General features: G+C 50.3%; 8 protein-coding genes across 8 annotated transcripts; 4 read left to right on the top strand and 4 right to left on the bottom strand.

Annotated features, from left to right (window-relative positions):
* Positions 1–415: 415 nt before the first annotated feature.
* On the top strand, positions 416–5,557 carry TGAM01_v205009 (hypothetical protein; the record flags this gene model as incomplete). Its single annotated transcript, XM_024549555.1, has 4 exons — positions 416–833; positions 891–1,017; positions 1,073–1,381; positions 1,471–5,557. The coding sequence occupies 4 exons, from the start codon at positions 416–418 to the stop codon at positions 5,555–5,557; spliced, it is 4,941 nt and encodes a 1,646-aa protein (XP_024405687.1).
* A 1,822-nt stretch (positions 5,558–7,379) lies between these two features.
* TGAM01_v205008 (GPI-GlcNAc transferase complex) lies at positions 7,380–8,084 on the top strand (the record flags this gene model as incomplete). Its single annotated transcript, XM_018803537.1, has 1 exon — positions 7,380–8,084. One exon carries the CDS (start codon positions 7,380–7,382, stop codon positions 8,082–8,084), a length of 705 nt encoding a protein of 234 aa, XP_018663234.1.
* Positions 8,085–8,219: 135 nt separating this feature from the next.
* TGAM01_v205007 (hypothetical protein) lies at positions 8,220–9,947 on the bottom strand (the record flags this gene model as incomplete). The annotated part of the gene is made up of 1 exon (XM_018803538.1): positions 8,220–9,947. The coding sequence occupies one exon, from the start codon at positions 9,945–9,947 to the stop codon at positions 8,220–8,222; it is 1,728 nt and encodes a 575-aa protein (XP_018663235.1).
* A 1,298-nt stretch (positions 9,948–11,245) lies between these two features.
* Positions 11,246–11,747, bottom strand: TGAM01_v205006 (hypothetical protein; the record flags this gene model as incomplete). Its single annotated transcript, XM_018803539.1, has 2 exons — positions 11,246–11,560; positions 11,616–11,747. 2 exons carry the CDS (start codon positions 11,745–11,747, stop codon positions 11,246–11,248), a joined length of 447 nt encoding a protein of 148 aa, XP_018663236.1.
* Positions 11,748–14,018: 2,271 nt separating this feature from the next.
* Positions 14,019–15,382, top strand: TGAM01_v205005 (ribose-phosphate pyrophosphokinase II; the record flags this gene model as incomplete). The annotated part of the gene is made up of 2 exons (XM_018803540.1): positions 14,019–14,948; positions 15,002–15,382. 2 exons carry the CDS (start codon positions 14,019–14,021, stop codon positions 15,380–15,382), a joined length of 1,311 nt encoding a protein of 436 aa, XP_018663237.1.
* Positions 15,383–17,238: 1,856 nt separating this feature from the next.
* Positions 17,239–18,252, bottom strand: TGAM01_v205004 (hypothetical protein; the record flags this gene model as incomplete). The annotated part of the gene is made up of 1 exon (XM_018803541.1): positions 17,239–18,252. One exon carries the CDS (start codon positions 18,250–18,252, stop codon positions 17,239–17,241), a length of 1,014 nt encoding a protein of 337 aa, XP_018663238.1.
* A 269-nt stretch (positions 18,253–18,521) lies between these two features.
* On the top strand, positions 18,522–20,415 carry TGAM01_v205003 (hypothetical protein; the record flags this gene model as incomplete). Its single annotated transcript, XM_024549554.1, has 3 exons — positions 18,522–20,096; positions 20,287–20,335; positions 20,396–20,415. The coding sequence occupies 3 exons, from the start codon at positions 18,522–18,524 to the stop codon at positions 20,413–20,415; spliced, it is 1,644 nt and encodes a 547-aa protein (XP_024405686.1).
* Positions 20,416–21,204: 789 nt separating this feature from the next.
* Positions 21,205–22,101, bottom strand: TGAM01_v205002 (enoyl-CoA hydratase; the record flags this gene model as incomplete). Its single annotated transcript, XM_018803543.1, has 1 exon — positions 21,205–22,101. The coding sequence occupies one exon, from the start codon at positions 22,099–22,101 to the stop codon at positions 21,205–21,207; it is 897 nt and encodes a 298-aa protein (XP_018663240.1).
* Between the last annotated feature and the right edge of the window lie 328 nt (positions 22,102–22,429).

The following is a 22,429-nucleotide window of genomic DNA, read 5'->3' as shown; positions in this document are numbered from 1 at the left end:
TCCTCACCAACAATCGACCAATTCGACGCTCATTCTTACCGAGTCCAATACACTCTTGAAAACTTGCTTCCTATCTGTCGACGGCCCGAAAGACAACACATATCTGGTCGATTGCATCGTTGCTGAAGCTTGTGTGTCCGGGAGTGGGCAGTAGTTGGGTTCCATGTGATGGTTGATACCTAAAACACGCGCAGCTTGCCGCCCAGAGAGCGCTCCTAGAGAGTCGGACTTTTGAACTGGCAACAGGATTGTGACACCGGATCTGGTACTGTCTCACGAGCTTAGTGTGCTTTGCATCTTTGGGGCAAGACTGTCCCTGCAGACGCAGAGGTGCCAGGCCGACTAGATCGGTCAATATAATTTTGGGCCCGATACTGCTGGCCATCGTGGAAGATTTGACAGCACCATCGCAGCCATGTCGTCCGCATCACATAACCATACCGTTTCCAACCGGTCCGGTAAATCATCGACCGCGCGAGGCCGTCCATCACAACCCGAGCCCTCAAAAATGCCAACAGCAAAGGACCTCAAATACTTCACCCCCTCAGCTGCCACGGCATCCGTCTTCCTCTACGCTCAGGGACCGTCAATAGTGTGCTGCCACCACGATACTCTCACCATCGACCGAAGATTCTCACGCCATGTGGACGATATCCAACTGATTGCAGTGGATAACCAGAGTGAAATCGGCGCTGGCCGCTTTGTCGTGAGCTATGACGCTGGGCAGACGGCTATTGTGTGGGATTTGATGACGGGTGATGAGATTTCTCGCTTCGTTTCGTACGAGACGCTCACGGTTGCCGCTTGGATGCGGAATGGAAACGTAGCATTTGGTAAGAGACGGCTCACGAATACCGCACATCTGGTGGTCACCAACTAATACAGTATAGGCAACACCCAAGGAAATATCATCCTCTTTGAGCCTACCACGTCCGAGCACATCTCAGCTAGGACGATCGATCAGATTGCAGTAACGGCACTGGCTCCGTCGTCTGACTGCCGAACCTTTGCCATTGGGTATGTAATCAAATGCCAGCCTCTGGTGTGCATTATTTAACGAGTCGACATCTAGCTATCAAAACGGGTCGCTTTTAATCGCGACATTACAGCCTCGCTTCACCATCTTACACAACTTGACCACCTCGAGAGGGCCATCGCCCATTGTCACGCTTGCCTGGCACGCATCATCCTCAAAGCAAAAGTCGGACATGCTGGCTGTCCAGATGCACGACGGCGACCTGCGGGTCTGGAGTGTGTCCAAGTCGTACAACGCAGAGGAACCCAAGGTCGTCAGGGCGCTTCGGAGAAATGAAAACTACCAAGCCGGCCCTAATTGGATGGGATGGTCCAAGAACGGTCGCGTTATCCAATTCTCAGATTCGTATGTGCCCCCCCTTCACCCAGCCTGCCACAGCCTACGCGCGCGGCCTCTTGCTTTGGTGGCGGTTCTTGTGCTGACTAGATAATCAGAGAGACTTTTTCGTGGGACGTAAGAACAAGACATGTTACTAAGGACTCTATCCCAACCCTGGAGCATGTAAAAGGCGTAGCTCTCTATGGCCCCGGAGCGAGCCTCTTTACCCTCGGGCCAAATAACACAGTACAGCAATTCGATCTCAACTCTCCAGCCATCATGGTAGCCAATGTACAGCATCCCGCGGGCGTCCTCCCGCCATCTCCCCCCACTTCCGAAGAAACAGGAGGCAGATCCGTACACTCCGCTACGACGATTCATACGTCAGAGTCCGAGTCAAGCTCCATTCCCCTGGAGATGGGCGTCTCCGAAAGCGACGATGATCATCTATCTCCTTTCCAGCGCCTAGTAAAGCACAACCCCCCCGAAGTACCTAGTAACGAAGTTTATGAGACAAACAGCCCAGCCTCTAGCCGGAGCGGCATGTCATCCTTGTCAAAGTCTTCGGCAGGTTCACGCACGCCCGGTAGGCCGGCGGGATCACTAAGGTCGCGGGCCAAGACGGAGGGAACATATATTTCTGCCGGATCGTCCCTGAAAAGTTCTACCGTGGGACGGCAGGGGCAGGGGCAGGAGCTAGACAACTATTCGATGGGATACTCGCTTCCTACCACAAGCGCTCCGTCGTTGGCCTCATCCAAATCTAAACTTCGACCCTCTCGTTTGAGACACGAGGTGCCGAGGAGCCCTGCTGATGACACCAAGGTGCAGGATCTGTTCAAGTATACTCGTTCGCGGTTGAGCGACCTTCCGTACAAACATCCCATACCATCAAACTACCCTCATCTCACCAATGACGATTTGCGCCGACAGATGCTCAACACCATCTTCGGATGGAATAAAGAAGTGGACGACCTTATTCGCGACGAAATGAGTCGTTATCCCGCCGGATCAGCAAACCGTATATTACTTGCCAAGTGGTTAGGTGATTTCGACGCAGGCATTGTAGCCGCCAGCTCCCAGAATATGACCTCATCAGACTGGATGCTGTTGGCACTGAGTTCCATTGGCGGACACGCGTCCCAGCAAAAGCTCGGTCGCGTCTATGTCCAGCGTCTTCTGGAGAACGGCGATGTCCACGTCGCGGTGACGATTATGCTTGGCATGGGAGACTTTAATGATGCCATTGAGATTTATATCTCGCATAAGATGTATATGGAGGCTCTTATCCTCACTTGTGTGGCTTTCCCCAGTGTCTGGGAGCGCCAAGTTGCCATTGTCAAGAAATGGGGCGAATGGGCGATCAAGCATGGCCAGCAACAGTTGGCAATTCGCTGCTTTGCATGTACCGACCAAGAATCTTCAGAGCCTTGGACCTCGCCGTCAGCTGCGCAACTCAGCTTCCAAAACGTCACGCCGAGTATCCCTGAGGTGTTGAGCCCTCCATTATCACCACCAGGAATCCAGTTGGGTCCTCAGCGCAGCGTCGCCAAAGCATCAGCGCTGAAGCTGGTCACGTCATTCGGTGATCAGACCCAAAAGGCCAAGTTCTACTCGCAGGCTGATGGAGGCCAAACACCCATTGCGGCTGGAGTAACGCCGATTGCTGAGTCGGCTATTTCTCCAAGTGGTGCTTATGACCCTGCGACTGCATTTCTTCGGCCGTCGAATAATAGCCGGTTCAATACGCCAACATCAGCTCGCGCTGGCGGCCAAATGTTCAATCGTGGCCGCTTACCCTCGATCGGAGAATCTGCCTTTGATAGGAATAGTCTGAAGAATATTGGAGCTGTCATCCAGCCCGTTGACAAGCCTCAGGAGCAGCGAGCAAGCCACTCTCGCAAGTCCTCTGCGACCCAAGACAACATGACAACGGGACTTGCGATGCAGCGTGCTGCTACGGCCAGTCCGATGATGATGAGGGAAAAGTTCCCGTCTGTCGTTCAGGGATATGCGGGCGATTATACGAATGAGCGGCCTCCGTCTCCCGACCGCTCGATTATGAGCAGATTACAGGAAGTCCACGCAGCACAGCGAAACGGCTCCCGGGACCGGATTCCAGCGCATTTGCATCTGCAACTGCAGCCCATGGCACAGTTGGATGATACCATGTCTCCTGAACAGTCAAACGCTGTATCTAACCGCTACCACTGGCCGACTCGTCGTCGTGGCACTGGTCCCAGTACTGCGCCTCTTGGAGGTTCTGTGGCGGGTTCCATCACCTCCAACTCAAGCGCCGGCCGTAGTCACCGATCAAACGGTCGCCACAAAGACGATTACGTTCACAGCCTGGAAGCGGCACAGTATTACTCCAGAGGAGCTGGAAGTAGAAATGGGAGCAAGGACCGGAAAAGAGACCCATCCACCGGCCGTCATACCAGCCGAGAGCGACGGGCCAAATCGCGCGACCCATCTGAAGAACGTGGTAGAGGCTCGGCCAGATCTTGGACTAAACCAAAAAGGTCTCCTACATCTCCTGTTCCAATGTCTCCGGAAGACCTGGCTATCCTCAGCACCCGTAATTTCGAGAATACGGTTGAGCCCTTGACGATTCGAAAGGCGAGCGTGTCAAAGAGCGGAAAGACGAGCTTGCCACCTTTGGATACTCGTGGACGAAGCCATGGGCGAAGCAGATCGGCTCCGCGGTCACCAACATCCCCAGTACCAATGTCGGCAACGGCCTTGCATTACCAGGGGTCGGAAGACGAAGAAGACTTTAGGAGGGCCATGCAGGCTCAGGAAGAATTCAGAGCCAAGCACAGCCGGAGCGTTGGCCACATTGGTAGTTCTCCTGCCATGAGTCGACGCGAAAACCCAGAAAGCCGCCGAAAGGAAGCGGCAATTAGTGATGATCGCAACCCAGCTCCGCTTTTGCCTCAAATCCGAGCTGCCTCTACAGAGCACGCCGGCGATTTGCGAAAGATGAAGGATGAACGACAGCGGAAGAAGGAACAAGCCGCGCGGGAGCTCGAGGAACGACGAAAATCTCTTGCAAAGCGACAGATGGGACCTCAAATCCCCCACCCCAGCGACATAGTATCACCTAGGAAGCCTCCTCCTCTGGTGGAAGCTGATGATGAGGTGCTAGATGACGATCTCCCTCCTCGCTCCGCAACAGAGCCTCCGAGGAGCATGTATGCTAGAAATGGGCCACAGATTGGTCTGCCTGCTACACCAAAGGCGATGAGACTTATCCTCCAGACAGATGAGGAGGAGGATGAAGAGCTGCCGCCACCTCCAGTCCCTACAACATTCTCCCAAAAGTATTCCCCACAGAGTTCGCCCAAATACTCTCCGCAGTACATGTTGGAAAAGAAGAAGGCGGCGCAAAAGGAAGAAGAGGAAGAGCAGCAGCTACAGCAACAGCTGGAACAACAACAACAACAACAACAACAACAACAACAGCAGCAGCAGCAGCCACTGACATTGTTGCCATCGACAGTCTACCAGCTGCCCTCGACGGTTTACCAACCACCAACTCGACCTATGATTCCGCGAAGCATGTCTGCGCCAATCCCTGATGAACCATCGCAACAACCCCGCTTCATGAGAAAGGGAAGTGCCAATGAGGGCAGGGGCCTCGATGATATCGTTGAGACGGAATGGCGCCGACAGAGGAGCGATCTGGTGCCTCCACCGCCGCCGCCACCTCCTTCGGCGCCCCTTACTTTCCTCAAAGAGTTGCAGCATCTGGCAGTTCCACCTCCTCCTCCACCACCTCCGTTGCCACACGTCCGACGACAGCCTCCCGTCGCTGGGACGCTGGCTTCGGGCATGATTGAGATTGTCATGGATGACGACGAGACGGAGGAGCCCATGGTGGTTGCCCCTAACGATGGCATGGTGCCTGTGCTTGCTCCTCCCGAGCCAAAGGGACACAACCGAGGCCGCAGTCTTGGAGAAGGCAGTCTCTCTGGTCGCATGAGCAAAGCTACCGAACGTCTCCGCTCGGGCAGCCGCAGCCGCAAAGATGGAGCTATTAGCATCATCAGGTCACCGCTCGAGGCTTTTGGCGATGCGACCGGCATGGGCCATCTTCGATCTCCCGTGGCGGGCTTGCCGCCTCCTGTCTTGTATGATCGAGATATCGTTCGATCGCCAATTGAGGGACACGGTAGGAAGATGTCGAGCGGGATGTTTTAATGATTGGGACGCAACATGTCTAAACGACGCCCCTTTGCGCCACACAGCGACTTTTTCATCTTTGTTATTCTGTCATCTTTCTGTTTATTAGTTTCTTTACTTTTTTTCGGGATGCGAGTGCTCTATTAGCGGCATGTTGCAAGCAAAAAAACCCGGTGTGATATGGAAGGACTTGGTTTCTGGAATAGTGTGACGACTATCTCTATATTTGTTTCATTTCTGTTACTCTTCTTTCTCTCCTTCTTCTTCTTCCTCCCTGTTTGCTCTATGTCGACTGTCTTCGTTGCATCCGTGCAATTCTAAGCAGATAATTTCCTTTTCTCCGTTTCTCGGCTAAGACGTTGAAATGTTGTGATATATGCATCGGATGGCTTCTCTTCTTTTTCTCTTTTTGGATAGATGGCCATGCGAGAGATCTAAACTCTCACATGTGCGCACGGGGCAATGTATATCCTGGCTTGGAGACTTTTCTTTTTCCCTTTCTTCAAACTTAGTACTTTATTTCTTCATGACTGATGACGGATTGATTTGGAGCAAAAACAAACATGTGCGAAAGGGTGGAAGACGGCGACGTCTAAGAGAAAGGGGAAAAAAGAACAAGAAGAGAGAAAAAACGTGCGCTCACACGCACATGCGAGACAGATTGCATAAAGTGCTACACGAGATGCGGCTGTGCCGGACAGACTGAGCGTTCTATATAATGCTGCCTCGCGGCAATACTATGTATTTGCTTTTTTATTCTTCTTTTTGTATTGCGTGAGGTAGCTGAAGCAAAATGATATATCTTTCTATTTTGCGCATTTTGATCCTTTTTATTAATGCGTAATGTGATGATGCACCATGCGTGAGAGCAAAGCGTTTGTATCATCCATCTAGGTAGCCCTGTAGGCGGTGGTGATGGCCTCACTTTGCACCTGCGTGGGACTTTGCTGATGAGGATGGGGTTCAACTGCCGCCATTTAATTCCATTGCAGCGTTTTTGCGTCTTGTACATGATTTCAACTGAAAATTGAAAAGTCTCCTGATACAATTGTATTTTTTTACTATACGATATAGAAGTTGTAGTGATAAGAAAGAAAAATCAAAAAAATGGTGTCGGCATTCTCCGTCTCGCCCATCCAACCCACGCCCTCCGCGATCGTAATCCAGCCCGCCACGCGACGGGGGAGAGTCCTCTGCAGAGTGAAACCTCCCTCAAGTGTCATCTCCATTGCTTAGGGCAGCACGGCAAAATCGCAGGTTACCCATGCGAGCGTGCAGCCACCGCGGCGTTCGGGCTGGGCGTCGAACGGAGGGGATCTGACGGGGGTGGGTGTGGGAAAGGCGAGTATTGAGTGAGAGCCTTCACCGTTTGACCATTACAGCCGGTAACAGGGGAGCATATTTGGGCTTATAAAGGGTGCAGAGGCGTGGAGCGGGGAATTGTTTGGCCGGTGGGGAGCTTGGTGCTGGAGCTGTAAGACATGTGCTACGATACCATTTACAGTAGAGCTTCAACTTCATGCCATCCATCACCACCAGAAAATGGCATTGACACCGCGACAGCAACGGCAGCGCATTGGTTTGATGCTGTAGATGCGTCAACTCATGCCGTCCACGAATGCTCAAAGCCATTGCAATTGGCTGTCTCTCTTTATAGAATGATATGCACTACCGGATTTGCAGTCTTCTCTCCTCCATAGACGACTTCCTGCCCGAAAGCTACTCCTCTGATTTACGCCAGCAACGAATAGAAGCGAAGTGAATTGAATGATACATGGCTTGCCAATTTGCAACTACATAACCACAACTACTTCTACAAACTCATACATCATCTTAAGCCATGCTCACCACGGCGCCTCGTCTGCGCATCCGCCGCCCTTCTCCTACAACCGCCGAATACACCGTCACCACTCTTCCGCCTCAGACGCTGCCTCTGCGCCTCTTATGGCTCCTCCTCCTCTTCTTACGAATATTTCTCTCCCTCATCACGCTGCTCGTCATCTATGCGCGATGGGTCCAAGAGCGTAGCTCCTTTGGCGCAGCACCAACGCTCTTTTCACCTTCGTCTCTCCCGCCGCTACTCTCCCTCGACCGCATAATATTCCTCCTCGATACATTCCAGGATACTCCCGGCGGCAAGCTCCTCGCTCGTATTGCCGCTTCGATAAAACTGCCCGTGCTTGTCCCCGTTGCGGCGGCGGTCTTTTACGCGCTCAGCCTGCGGGTGCACAAGGAGGAGAGTTTGCTGGTGCTGCGCGGGCTGGGCGTGCAGACGAGCGAGAGCCCGACGACGTATCTGGCCAGCGCGGCGACGCGATTTATTCCGACGGAGAAGATTCAGGATATCTTCGTGAACGAGGCGTTTCGGGGCTTTGAGGTGCGGTATTACCTCGTTGTGGTGGTGGAGGGGGAGGAGGATGTCGTGGTGGTGTTTCCGGGTTTGTTGCCCAAGAGGAAGATTGTCGAGACGGTGTGGAGGGGTGTGAGGGAGTGTTTATACGAGGGGAGGGGAGAGGATAGTAGAGTGGTGGCTAACGAGAAATGAATTGAGAGGCTTTGGAATAATCGTATCCCAAGAAGATATGCACAAGACAGGCCTGTTTTGTTTTGAGAGATATGTATCCTAGAATTAGAATCTATATATACCCCATACAACGTATTTTACTTTTTCATTCTACGTCTACTCATCAGCCATGACGGCATCGCCCTCCTCCGTCTTGTTCGACTTCATCCCTTTCTTCGCCCTCATGTCCTCCGCGTCCGCATACCCCTTTCGCTTGGCATACTTGTCGTTCTGCTCATCCGCCGACTCCAGCAGCTTCATGTTCATCACGCCAGGATACTTGCCGCTCAGTCTCCCATTGTTTCCTCCCTCAAAGACCTTTGTGCTATTCGCGATGCCGGGTGCGGCTTTGCCTACCGCCGTGGCAGTGGTGCCATTGTTTCCTTGCTGCGAAATGTGCTGCAGCAGCTGGCCCGCGAGGATCTCGTCCATCTTTCGTCCACGCCACATCTGCCATGCGTCGTCCATGATGCCGAATTGGCCGAATCGTCCACTTGGTCCATCCTCGCCGACATATATCCATTTCAGAGCGTCGTCTTTTCGTCGCGGCGCTATGGAGTCGTTGAGGTCGGTCGGGAAGATGCAGTCCCAGAGCACGAGGGGCACCTCGTCGGCCATGACGTAGTTTGGTCTGCGTGGGTTTTTCTCAGTGTCGAGCAGCTCGCTGATGAGGGAGGGCTTCTCAAGGCCCTGGCCGACGAGGAAGAGCACGGCCACCATGTGGCGAATTTGATGCCATAGGAAGGCCGAGCCGCGGACGTGGAAGTAATACACTTTGGGGTATGCCTCGCCGGAAGAGAGATCAATGTTCTCGGGGGCGAAACCAGCGGCTTTGAGATACGGCAAAGCTGATGCTGCGTCCTCGACTTCGACAATGTCCGACTCGAACATGCGTCTCTTGAAGTTTGTGATTTGCTTCGCCGGGTCGACCTTGCAGAGGTTGCGGAAGTCGTGCTCGCCTTCGTAACGCTTTGCTGCGTCGCGCATGGCTTCAATATCCAGCCAGCCTGGCTTCATGAGCTTTTTGTCTTCCTCTCCCTTCTTTGCGACGGCTGAGTCTTCGATGAGGGATGGCGTGGGGGCAAAGGCGGGCTGCGTGAAGAAGTATCTATACTGGCGCTCTCGACATGAGAAGCGGGCGGAGAAGTCAGGAGGCGGTGCCGGACACCAGCCCAGGATGCGGATTTCCTTGGGCAGCAGGCGATTGAGAACATGGGGGTAAGGGATCTCATCGCGGATATCGTCAAATGGTTTTGGAGGTGCTTTTGGCTTGCTCTGCTTTTTGGCTTGCTCTTCTTCCCCAGCAACCTCATGCCCTTCCTCCTCCACCAAATCTGCCTCCTCATCGACCTCGGCCTGCTTCTTAGGCAACGGCCTGTTACTCCGTACTCTCAGCCCAATGACTTGTCCAAAGGCACTGACGCCGCGATCTGTCCGCCCACACTTGGAATACTCGCAGCAGTCAAAGTTCACCACATTCTCGTCTTCCGGGAAGATGAGGCATGCCTTGGTGAGGGCATTCCATAACTCCTCCTCGATGGACGGCTGGTTGCCCTGAGCCTGGAACTCGAAGCCGCCAAAGTTTTTGCCCAGATATGCCAGCTTCAGGGCGATGAAGCGGGTAGAATATTTGGACGGGTCCATCTTTTTCTTCGCTTTAGGTTTTTTGACCGGCTGGGATAACTCTTCATCTCCTTTTTGTTCGGGTGCCGCTTGGGGGATCTCATTGTTTGATGCTGAAATCTGTGCAGATGATGATGCAGCTCTCAACTCCTTCTCCAGCTCCTTTACCCGCTGGATTAGACCAGCTTTGGTCCAGTTGTTGTAGTTCCCCTGGTCCGCCATCTTGGCTCTCCTCCCACGAACCAGTTCCAGATTGTTGACGGTTGAGAAGCAGCAGTGAAATCCTTCTCTGGCCCTACCAGGCCAACTTTTTATGGCACCTCCACAAATTTTGCGGCCTAAACTCCCCGGATGGAAAGGTCGCATGTAATAAATGTGAATATAAGAGCCTGTGATATTTCCATATCAAAAATAAGAAGTCTTCTTTTCAAATTGTTTGGGGTTTTTCTTCGTTAGATTCAATGAAGTGTGGGCTACTTACTTTTTTGGGTCAACGAGTGTGTGGCTTGATACAACGAAGATTGTGGCTTAGCGCGATAAGAAGCGCCACTTAGAATGTCAACGCTATTACTGAGCGCATATGCGTCTCTATCTGCTTCATTGCAACTGATCCCAATGCCGCCTTTCCCTTTTTCCTTTCATCAATTAAGTCGCAAAGACTCTTGCAAGGAAAATGGAAGACTCAGTTGTCAGACTGCTTCTCGTGGGAGATGAAAAATGCGGCAAAACGACGTTTCTCTCGTGCGTAAAGGCGTTTCATATAGTAGGGTAGTGGGTATTTCACTGACGGACTTCGTGATGCAGGAGAGTGAAGGCAGGAGACGACATCAATCCGATACCGCTCCTACGTGACATTGACCAGCCATACACATTTTCAGTCAACATGTCATCAGACAGATATCGATTTGAGTTTTACGATACTTCCAGCCCGGAAAACTGGCGGCTGCTGGATCCGGATGTCATTATCATCTGCTACGATATCAGCCAGCGCCTGAGTCTCATCAATATGAAAAGATATGTTAGTATTGCAAGATTTTACTATCTATTTGTTTTATTCATTTCCTATCTTCTCAACAGGAGAAATTTGATATTTACAAATCATGTAATTGCCATTAGTGGATCAACGAAGTCAAACAGGCCTTTTCGCGCAGAGATTCCTTGCCAGTGGTGATAATGGGCCTCAAAAGAGACTTGCGGTCTGAAGATGACCCGAATGGCATTATATATCCGCAAGACGCCTATCGGATGGCCCAGGAGATGAGGGCAGATCGTTACGTCGAATGCTCGGCAGTAACGGGAGAGTTGATCAGACCGGCCTTTGAGGATATCTGCAAGACGGCCATTGCGACGACGACAGAGACAGGAGGACAGAGCGAGGGTGGTTGTACGATAATGTGAGGTGTGTCGGTCAGCGTCGTCTTTAGCGTGACTTTAAGATAGCAAAGCGAGTTATTGTTTGCTCATGTGCCCATATAAGAAGAACTTGGTGGTGGTAGCTGTAGTCGTAGATATTGGCCTCATCAAGCATTTGTATCCTCCCCGGCATCGTCTTCATTGCCATTTGCATTGGCTGATGCCTCAAACTGGCCCAAAACCTCCAGGATGATGTTGACCATCTCCTCCTGCTGCTCATCGTTGAAGCGCTCCGCCATCTCTTCAATGACTGTGTTTAGCGCTGCCACGGAAGCCGGCCGGAGGTTGAGAATCATCACGACTTCGCCCTTGGAGAGCTCATATGGGCTTAGGCGTTCAAGTAGTTGAGAGATGCAGTTGGGAGTGTATGCGCTGGGCTTCTGGCTTAGAGGGTTGGGATATGATTGTAGATATTGAATGAGCTATGAATCATCAGTCATCAAGGGCCTTAATCTCCAAAATTACATCTTGACTAACCTCTCTCACGACCGTCTCTAGATTAGGAGGGCCACGTCGTTTTCTGAGCTTGTAGAGGTTCTTTTGCTGGGACAGATGCTGAAGGACCTCATAATTAGTGAGTACAGCATTCTGAGCCTCGATGACCTTCATTTTGCTGATAAGTATGTGTTGCAGGAAAGACGAAAGCTAAGGTGCCACAACCCCGAAGAGCCGATGGCCGTTTTCGAGGTGATAATAGCCCTTGTATGGGATGATGTATGTTTCCTTTTTCGATTACAAGTAAACAAAAAGACGTCTCAGCCCGTATATCGCTAATACACAAATCGAATCGCCATGTGATTCAAGAAAAGCTTGGAAGCCAGCATTTTTCTGCTGGAAAACAAGCAGCCCAATCAGAGCAGCGCTAATTGCCCCTCCTACTTTTTGGCTCTAGTTGACCGCCAGACACGCGCCGCTAGAAATTTGCTGCGTTGCTGGTGCACTAGCGGTTCTCGTACAGTGTAAATTACCAAATTGCACTTCAACAATAGGTACATGCATCCAATATGCAGGGCTTGGAAAGTTGGGGAGCCAAGACGTTAGTATTTGCTGGACATGGATTATCACATGCAGGCAGGCATTGAAAACTAGCGGTGATGGAGTTGAGCGAAAAATAGATGGGACAACTCATCGCTACGTAATGAATTGTTCAAGTCAGACGCTGTGAGTGAATAGGAGAGAAACGATCGGGGCTGAGCACTTGATAGCTTTGCATCCAATATCCAACACCACAGCAAGTGTTGCCATGCTTCTCTGTATGCTCAACCTCAGCCAAGACAGAGTATGGGAGACTGGCAATTGCTATACATGGCAGACCCTTGGAAAGAATAGGACGGCAAATGCCTCATGAGCTTGAATTGTGTGCTAAACCCTTACTGTATTGTCCATGTTAATTACTTCCTCTTGAGGAATGGTATAGTTATCCAAAGCCAGCCGCTACCAATAAGTGCGTGTCAAAGCACTCTCTGGTTCCGGTGCATATCGGATTCTCTTGGTGCTCAGCCAACAGCAGAGTCTCTTGCACACCGATGAGACGAATGGTTTTGATGATGACTGGAGCAGCGATTGCGCAATTCTCGACCTTGATGGCTTAGCACGTCACGACTGGGTACAGGTAGGATTCTACACGCTGTACTTGTGAGCAATGACTTGCACCTTTCCGTGGCGGCCGAAAGTGTCTTCAAGCCGCAATTCCAACATTGCCTAGCAACCGGGCTCTCTTCCGCCTTTCGGCTACTCGGCCAGCGAGGATTGTTGCTTCAACTCCGTGATTCGGCCACTGGTATTGTAGCTGCTCAAAATGTAAGTAGTTGCCCTAAATTACACCAAAGCTTGTACCATTCAAAGCTAACTTGTTGAGAACTAATCGAATTATTCTCATTCACTGGATCATCAAGCTATGAAGCGGCTGGAGAAAATACAACCACCATTGAACCATCATACGAATTACCTAGCTACAAGATTGTGTTTCCACTTTCTGGCCGCCACGGAGTTTGAGCCACTCACTGTACTCCAATTATTGCGGCGTCTCCAGAAAATCCAAATACCCTTCCCCAATTCTTGTCTAGTACTCTATACTTTCACATGCACGGGTCTATTCATAACGTATTCCGTAATGGGTACCTGGTTGATCTGTATTGGACGGCTAGCCGTACAGTATCATATACAGTGCGCCGTCGAACAGCAAGTACCTGCAGTACAAGAGGAGGGGTCCCCAGGCAGCGGCAGCGGGGAAAGACGCTGACACTGTTTCATTTACAGCACGTTTTGCCCTGTAACGGCCCTGCAGCCCGCCCTGGGCGAACTGCATCTCGCTGTACCAGACCCCACTCATGCACGTTTCGGCAGCGGAGATGCAGCTAATGATTTTTTTTTGCCAATGCGCAATAGAAATTTTTCTTTTTTTGAGTTCCGCCCTCCTGCTAGTCGTCGAATCGGCGTCCTGACTCAGAGCCTCGCTCCTCACCTCCAGTTTTATTCTTCTTCTCATCCTCTTCTCTTTTAGTTCCTTCTTCTCTCTTGTTTATCTTGTCACCATGCTGCTCTAGCATTACTCTCCGGCCTCTTTTGCTGCTGCTGCCTTTGTGGCCTCACCGTCATCACCGTTGCTGATTTGTGCGCTCTTTTGAGATCCCCCCGGTGCATCTCCAACTTCGGCCGCAATCGGCAAAGAACCACGGTCCTGGCTATCTGACGTCGCCCTTCTTCTTGCTCCCCACTTGCCAGACAGCGGGTCTAGCAGGAAAAAACGAGTTGCTGCTCAAGCCCTCACGCGACACCTCCAAACCGCAGGATCTGCAGCTCATTGCGCAATCCTCAATTGGAGACTCCTCCTCCTCTTCGACGGTCTCCTCTTGATTGCTCGTCCTCGACACCGCCGCAATGGTTCGAAACATTGTCGTCCTGGGAGGCAACTCCCACCCCCAAATGACAGAGAATGTCTGCAACTTCCTGGGCATCCCGGCCTGCGATCGCATTCTCTCCAAGTTCTCTGGTGGCGAGAGCCGTTGCGAGATCAAGGACTCTGTCCGTGGCAAGGACGTCTACATTATCCAGTCTGGCTCTGGTAATGTCAACGACAACCTCATCGACCTTTGCATCATGATTTCGGCATGCAAAATTGGCTCCGCCAAGCGAGTGACCGCCGTGGTGCCTCTATTCCCCTACTCGAGGCAGCCTGACTGGCCATATAATAAAGCTGGCGCCCCTCTATCCAGGTCGTCCGAATCATCATCCAAGAAGGACTACACCTTCGAAAGCGTCCCTCCCACACCGCGGCCGGGCGGACCACGAAGTGCCGGACTCACAAACGGCGTCAACGGCCTTACAGAAAAGCTCTCCAAGAGCTCCATCGCTGAGAACAGCCCTCGAGAAGTCAACGGCGACTCATTGCCAAAGCGATCGGATACCATTTCGAGCGTCGGCTCCTCCAATGGCCATGGAGTATACCCCGATATCTCACAACGAAGCTTTACGACTCACGATTACGAGAACCCTACCAACATCAAGGGGTTCCAACCCAAACCCGGGTACAAGCAATGGGTTGCCCAGGCTGGCACTCTTGTTGCTGATCTTCTTACTTGCGCTGGCGCTGATCACATCATTACAATGGACCTCCACGACCCTCAGTACCAAGGATTTTTCGACATTCCCGTCGATAATCTCTATGGTAAATTCCTTATCCAAAACTATATCCAGACCCATATACCCGACTACAAAGAAGCCGTCATCGTCTCGCCCGACGCCGGTGGTGCAAAGCGAGCTACTGCCATTGCAGATAGCCTCAACATGGACTTTGCACTGATTCACAAGGTAATACTACCCCACAACCTGCTTGATCGAAACTCATGTTTTATACCATTTAGGAACGTCGTCCCATCAAGTTTACAAACCATCGCAATGCCAGCATGATGCTTGTTGGTGACATTGCCAACCGTGTCTGTATCTTGGTCGACGATCTTGCCGATACGGCCAATACCATCACTCGCGCTGCTAAGTTGCTGAAGCGAGAGGGCGCAACTAGAGTTTACGCTCTCGTCACCCACGGCGTCTTCAGTGGCGATGCCATTGCCCGCCTCAATGCCTCTGCGATTGATAGCATCATCGTGACCAACTCGGTCCCGCAGGAAGAGCATCGTCGTCTGTGCCCCAAATTGGAAGTGCTTGATATCTCGCCCGTGTTTGCTGAGGCTATCCGCCGTGTCCACCACGGAGAATCCATTAGCGCGCTGTTCCAATACGTCTAAGTACGAGCCTTGACGGAGAGCTGCTATTTGTTTTCGTTGGATCAGCCATGAATCACCGCGAAGTTATTATTTTTAGTGCTGATAAGGGGAGTAAACGGGAACGGGCGAATCTGCTGGGGCAGTTGAGATTTCATGGTCATTTGGTCTGGGTTGATTTTATCTTTCTTTTACATTCTCTCCCTCCCTCTCTTTACCCCCTTGCTTGCCTCACGAGCACACCAGTCGTCTCTTGAGATGTCAATTTACATTTGTTTTGACCGCGAGACATACTTCCAACTGAAGTTCACTTCATGGGAAGGAAGAGGTGTAGCCATTTTCTTCATCTTGCATCCCCCTTTTGCCAAAATATATACTCTCCCACATTTCCTTGACCGATCCAACTGAGCTATCCATCCCTGCTCGACCTATGCGATTGATCTCTTAAGATCTCTGGGCGGTCAAGATTTGGAACCGGGAGATTTCACATTTCATCTGCGGGCCATGCCACGCATACCGAGCTACGTAGCCAGGCCTCGCGGCACTGTGCTTTGCTCCGGTCTTTTACTACTCTCTACGCATAGCAACATTGACATTTGTCAAACAAAGCAGCAGCAGCTGGCATACCATCCATCCCAGGGCGCCTTCTTCGGAAAAAAACCAGGGAAGTTATGAGAAGAAAGAAAAACCAAAAAAATCGTGCATAAAATGTAAAAAAAGATAATTATACATAGAGAGTAGAATGAATCGTAGACTTTGGATGGATTTCCCGAGATGTCTGGTGCTTGCGCGCCCATTTGTGCTAGTATCATTTATTTGGCGTCGAGCGGGGAAATATCATGTATGGAACTGAACAATCCATGTAAGCGAAATGCTGATTCAATAGAAGAAAGAATTGGAAAACATTTAGAGAAAAAAATTGAAGAATAAAAACATGAGTAAAAGCTATGTTGTCCGAGATTTGCTATGTCTTGTTGACTGTTTTGTATTTCACTTGTGACCTGTGTGCTTCTGTCACATACAGCTATGTCTAAGATTCTAAGGTTCACTCAAATCTTTGAATACAGTACTTTGCCATTGATACGTCACAGCTAATCGTAAAGTAGCCGGCTCAGTTAAAAAATCTAGGAATCTAGTAATCTAGGCTCTTGTGACAAGAATAGTGAACGCTACAATTGTCGGCACGACTACCTATAGTCTATATCGTCACAGTTCTTGTTCTATCCTTGGCACAAGAACTGCCCATGCTTAGCTTTTGTAAGGGGACGCCATAGAGTATGTCACCAAAAATGGAACCAATAGACGACTGTACAAGCCTGTTTTTGTGTACCTACCTTCTCAATGTGCTTTTACACAGAGAAGGAAAAAGAAAGGTTGAATTCATTCACCACTTGGTTTCGCTTTGAGTGACCAACGGGGATATATGTAGCTATTAAACAGATTTCGCCTACCAACTCCTGCGCTTTCCCGGGGTATATAGATCCTCATGATAGAAAAAGAAATAATGAAAAAACCAAAAAAGAAAAAGAAAAAAAAGCTCAGTACCATATCAAAGAGCTTTAGACTTGAGCCCTTTAAAGGCTTCGCCGCTGCCTCCAGCCCTGCCAGATTAACGACCATGCCTTTGAAACCCCTTTACCTTGTGATGCCAGACCTAAAATCAACCTTCAGACTGCGCCGCTGCCTCCGACCCTGTCAGATTAGCGACCATGTCTAGATAGGCGTCATGTAAGTGGCATCAAACAAAGACCTAAAGAGGTAGTCAGTTCATGTTAGAGGAATGAGCTGCCCGCTGCCCCCGGCCCTGCCAGGTTAACGGGTATGCCCTCCTCTAACCCAACTGGTACTCAAGTCTTAAAGTCTCCCTCAGCGTATGGTTTTCATGTTAAAGATACTGCTGCTTCGCAAGCCTTGCCCCTGTCATCCAAGAACCAGAGCTGGGCTTGGGCATTTCTCCTCGACGACCGTCTTAAGGCAGCAGACTCTTTGGCCGCGTTTGTGGCCTCTCGTTTCCGGTTCCGAGGCTGTTGCTCGACAGTCTTGTCTTTCTTTCCTTTGCTTGTCTTGTCTTTGTTCTTCCTGGGTGTTTTGTGTCGCGGGGTTGACTTTTTCACGTTGCGTTGACGCGAGACTCGACCAACGTTTACCGTAGGCGCAATGGTGAGCGAAGGGTTGGGGGAAACATCTGGTATTTCCGGAACAACGGGCTCTGGCAAGTCTGGTGTATTCGATGGTTCCCGCGGAGTAGAGACATCGATGGGCGCAGAACTGGATTGATTGTTGCCAGCATCAATCTCATCGTCGGAAAGCTCTGGGCTGAGCAGCGGCTGTCGGCCTCGACTTCGGTATGCAGATGTAGAAGCTGATTGTGCGTATGCTTCGTCTTGTTCTGGAAATGGTTGGCCTGGTTCATCATCCAGTTCTGGTTCTTGACCTGGGTAATGCCACGATTTCCGGCCAATAGCCATGTGCATTTTTCCACACGAGCAGCCACCCACATAGCCCTGGGAGTAGAGTGTGGCTATTTCCCTCCACCGCCTCGCCTCCTCGGTCAAGTCCGTTGGCTCCCAGTAGATGTGCGCTTGTGCTTCTGGATAATCGTCATGCAACAGAATCTCCCCGTAATCGAAATCAGGCGATGGCTCTCTCGGACTCTCTGTCTTGGCCCGTTTCGTGCTGGTGCTTGTATCCGACTCATCTTGGCTGTCAATCGAGTTGTCAACTGGTCTCTTGCGTTTTAGGGGTCGTGGCGGAGGTGACGGAGATGGCGAAGAAGAAGAGGAAGCCGTTGCATCAGTATCGAGTGATTGAAGACTGGGCGTTTCGGTCGGCTGGTCCAGTTTCGTCCTCTTGCGTGGCAACGCTGGACTGGCAATAGATTTTCTCTTGGCCATTTTCCAAAAAGCAGAGAGTTGCGAAATTGAATAGAGTTTTATGGCTACTATTATGATGATAGTGGCCTGTTGTTTTGCTAGAGTCGAGGCGCATATAGAGGCCAGGGAGGTTGCCTGATGCGGAGTTGTACAGCACGTGACCACGTGATTGACCCGCGTTGACGTGTCTGAGAACCGCCCGCTCGAAGCGCGGATGCCCAAAAGGCAAGGCTGCTCTGTATAGGAGGTATCTACTATAAGATCACGTCCTCATAATAGACAACTGCACAATGGCGGTCACTGCCACTCTATCAATACGTGATATCCCTTTCATCACTTTTTCTGCTGCCAACGACGCCGCCACTCTCCTGTTTGAGCTCATCCAGGCGAAGGCGTCACCGCCAAATCTTGCCAGTGACGAAAATTCCATCGGATTTCAATTATCACTGCCCTTATTAGCCGATGATCCTAATTCCGGCGACGGTGGCTTGGGCTCGAATCATTTAGGATGGGAGATTGGTGCAGGCACACCGCCAGTTATGCTGGACAAAGGGCTGCGTCGTGACGATCCGCCCGTGCTTCTTTGCCCTCCCGGCGCAACACCAGCTTCAAAGGCTGTTCGTAAATACATCAAAGACGTTCATGCCAGTATCTACCTTCACCAGAACACAGGTGTACTCATGCTCAAAGCACTCTGTGATCGACCAATCATCTACGAGCAAGGCGACATGCACGATAATGACCTGGAACTTCGCCTAGATGAATGGGGCAACAGCACAACGTGTGTTTTGCGGAGAGAGCGCAACTACATTCGTATAGGCCCATACCGCTTTCTTATAAAGTTCAACGCACAAAGTCCGGAGACTAACCACAGGTTTATTACGCATATGAATGAAAAATTAAAAAGTGAATATCACGGTCTAGTCCGTTCGCGTCTGTTTAACTTTATCCCAATGGGTCTTCCATATACCAGAACCAGATGGAACATATGGCTTCATCAGCAAATTCCGACAACTGAGATTACCACCGGCGTCAACATTTACACTGGACAACCTGTTGCTATCAAGAAACTGCGCAATAAAGACACAATTATAAATCAGCTGCAGATGGCCCTCCAGATTAAAGACAAGCAAAAGAACGGGATACTTGGCATTATCGATGTCTGGTGCGATCACCAGACTTCTCCTCCATGCTTTTTTCATTTGCAGGGTTCTAATCGACACGCGGAGTGTCGTTATACCTATTATTCGATGCCGCTGGCCTCATACAACTTCATGGACCTTCCTTGGTCTAAGTTGGAAGTTGATAAGCGCCTTCTCTATCTACATCAGACGCTATCAGCCCTTGCCGAGCTGCATAACCAACAACTCGTCCATGGGAACATTCAGCCTGGGTCCCTCCTCATTATGGGTGACGAATTACGCCTGGACTCTGAAACTCTTTCGACACAAAAAGTCGTCCTATCCCTCTCCATGAGGCGGATAGAGAAGATGGTGTCTAGTGGGGCGAATATCTGTGTCGCACCTGAGGTATGGCAGAACGGGGGGGCAACAACAGACCTGGACGGGACAAAACTCGACATCTGGGCAATAGCCTCTTCATGGATATATGCGTTTGGAAAACCACCTAATTGGAAAATCGCCACAAAAGATAACCACAAGTGGCTTCAGGATCAAGTGAAAAGGCTTTCTAAGTTGACGCCATTTATCGATCTTTTGCACAAAATGTTGGCTTGGGAGCCACAAGATAGACCAACCGTGGCCGAAGCTCTTGCAAGCGATGCCTGGCATTTAGTCCAGACAATGAAACATGAGATGGAGGACCAGAAGACGCAGAAGCGGAAGGCCGAGATGCAGTCAGACGGGGTCAAGAGAGTTAGGGTGCTCTCACCAAGGGAAAGAGATTACAGGATTTTTGAGTCGTGATCGATTCAAGAACACCTCTTGTCATCGAAGAAACTTGCTTGTATATAAAGCATGTAGTCTGTTGTCTTTCCTCCCTCGCTAATCTACAATTGTACCATTCTAGCGATGCCTATTGCGCTGATTATCGCAGGTAAGAACTCTACAAACCGAAACAGCAACGCCAGAGGACAAGATAAATTGTAAGTCATGTGCCACTACAGCCCCCATGCCAACGGAATTTCTAATAATCGTTGTATTAGTTCCCCTGCAAAGGGAATGACTTCCATCTAATCTCCCGATTCTAGCTGCGCAATAGCACATGATACAACATGCTGTTAAAGCTTAGAATACTACGACGTTGTCATGGTGGCATGAAGCAGGAAGCTCATCGCAGTGGTGTGGATAACTTGCTTCCTCCCACTTAAAAACAACTACCGAAGTATAGTTGGCTGCTAAAAGTCAGACCATTGGGTGATTGAAACGTCTTATACGCTGTAACATGAATTTTACTCTTTTGCCTATATTGCAATGGCCTCTCTTAGCTGGTCACTAGCTAGGAACTGTATATAACTCAATTGAGATAGAGATACCATTGGATCTATAGGTATGCTTGTGCGATCTATATTGGCTCGAGTACAGGAGCTGAAGTAGAATACTTGGAGATTGAGACCCATCTCTTATGGACCGGTCAAAATGTTTAACAACTGATGAACAACCTTTTCTTTTCTCTCAAACGGCATCTTCATATCTAATGGTAGCAAGGGGTATGGTGCAACAGAGGTTCTCCCGTAATCAAGGTGAAAGTGCAATGCACAGCTTCTCTCGTTAACCTATTATGGCTCGACTTCGGTGAGACCAGATGTATAAACTAAACAGAAATTTGGGTGCTGTAACTCTTCACAAACTATAAACGCTCTGCTTCTACACAAGTTGCTCCTTCGTAGAGTTTCTCCAAATATAGTCTGAACGTCCTCCCCCCGATCTACTCGTGAGCGGCTACCCCACCGATAATCTTGCTAGGGGCCAGTCACATAGCTAGTTGATTAATATTATGGATAAGTTTCAGCACTTAATAAAGCTGCCGGACAATATTATTGTTGAGATTCTCTTCCCATGATCTGGATTCGTTCTGAGATAGCCGGAGAACGCTGGTCAAGTTGTCCAACGCCTGTGGCAACGATGCCAGCTGATTGAACCGAGCAAGGTCGTTCTCAAAGGCCGTCTTGGGGGGAGCTTGTTCCGCAATGCTAGCCTTAGTGGCCCGGAGGGCTTCGATGGGAAAGAGTGCAATTCTCGTCGCTACGCTGTCGACATGTTGCTGGAGAGCCTCGGCTGTAGGATGTACAGAGTTGACCCAGCCTACACGGGCTGCTTCAGAAGCGCTGACTTGTGCGGCAGCGAGCAGATACTCGGCAGAACGTCCAGGGCCAATGAGTCTTACTAGCTGTTGGAGACCTCCGACGTGGATCACTCCGACGGCTGCTTCAGGGGCGCCGAACTGAGCCTGTGGGCCGGCAAATCTCAGGTCCATCCTGAGCAGATGTTCATCTCCAGCGCCCCAGGCTCGGCCGTTTGTTTCGCCGATAAAGATGACGGGCGTTGTCAAGAGGAGGTCCAGATTGGCAAAGTATGTGTCCACGAGGGCAGAGGCATTGCGTCCTGGAATTCCATTTGGTGAAAAGAGGTTGAAATCAAGAGTAGAGGCCCAGAAATCGGGGCTGTCGCTGTTGAAGATTACGACTTTGGTGTCGTTTTGATCTTGTAGGCTGAGCATGAAGTCGTTGAATGCGGTGATGACGTTGGCGTCCCATAGATTGATCGGAGGGTTGGAGATTGTGATGCGCTTGGCGCTGCATGAGTCGTTGATGCATGACTGTTTGAGGATTTGGGCTCCTACCAAGCTGTGCCAAAATTGGGCCAAGGCGAGATAGAAGACAATCTTATTGAGAGTTTTGAAGACTGCCATGCTGGGTAGATAGTAAAGTGATGTGACTATCTTACAACTAGAGGGCATTGGAGACTTGCAGCTTTTATCAAGACAAACATCTTCACGCTGATGGCTTTCATCATTTTGTTATTTGTAATGAGATTCTGAAGATTGAGCATGTTATTAATACTAGAGAAGTATTTGCGGTTCAGAGCTAGATTATCCCAGCATCTCTCTACAGTCAAGATAAAGATAAACCGGCAATTGACAGCCATCTCCAAACTAATCGCCTTTTCATAGTTTTTATACGATGCGTCCCGCTGTAAGCTATGCCTCCTAGTCAGATTTCAGCTGATTCATTTGTAAG

The sequence above is a fragment of the Trichoderma gamsii genome (assembly GCF_001481775.2).
Source record: "Trichoderma gamsii strain T6085 chromosome Unknown Scaffold_15.2, whole genome shotgun sequence".
Taxonomy (NCBI): Eukaryota; Fungi; Ascomycota; class Sordariomycetes; order Hypocreales; family Hypocreaceae; genus Trichoderma; species Trichoderma gamsii.
The sequence above is the reverse complement of the archived record's forward strand: the minus strand, read 5'-3'. Positions and strand labels throughout refer to the sequence as shown.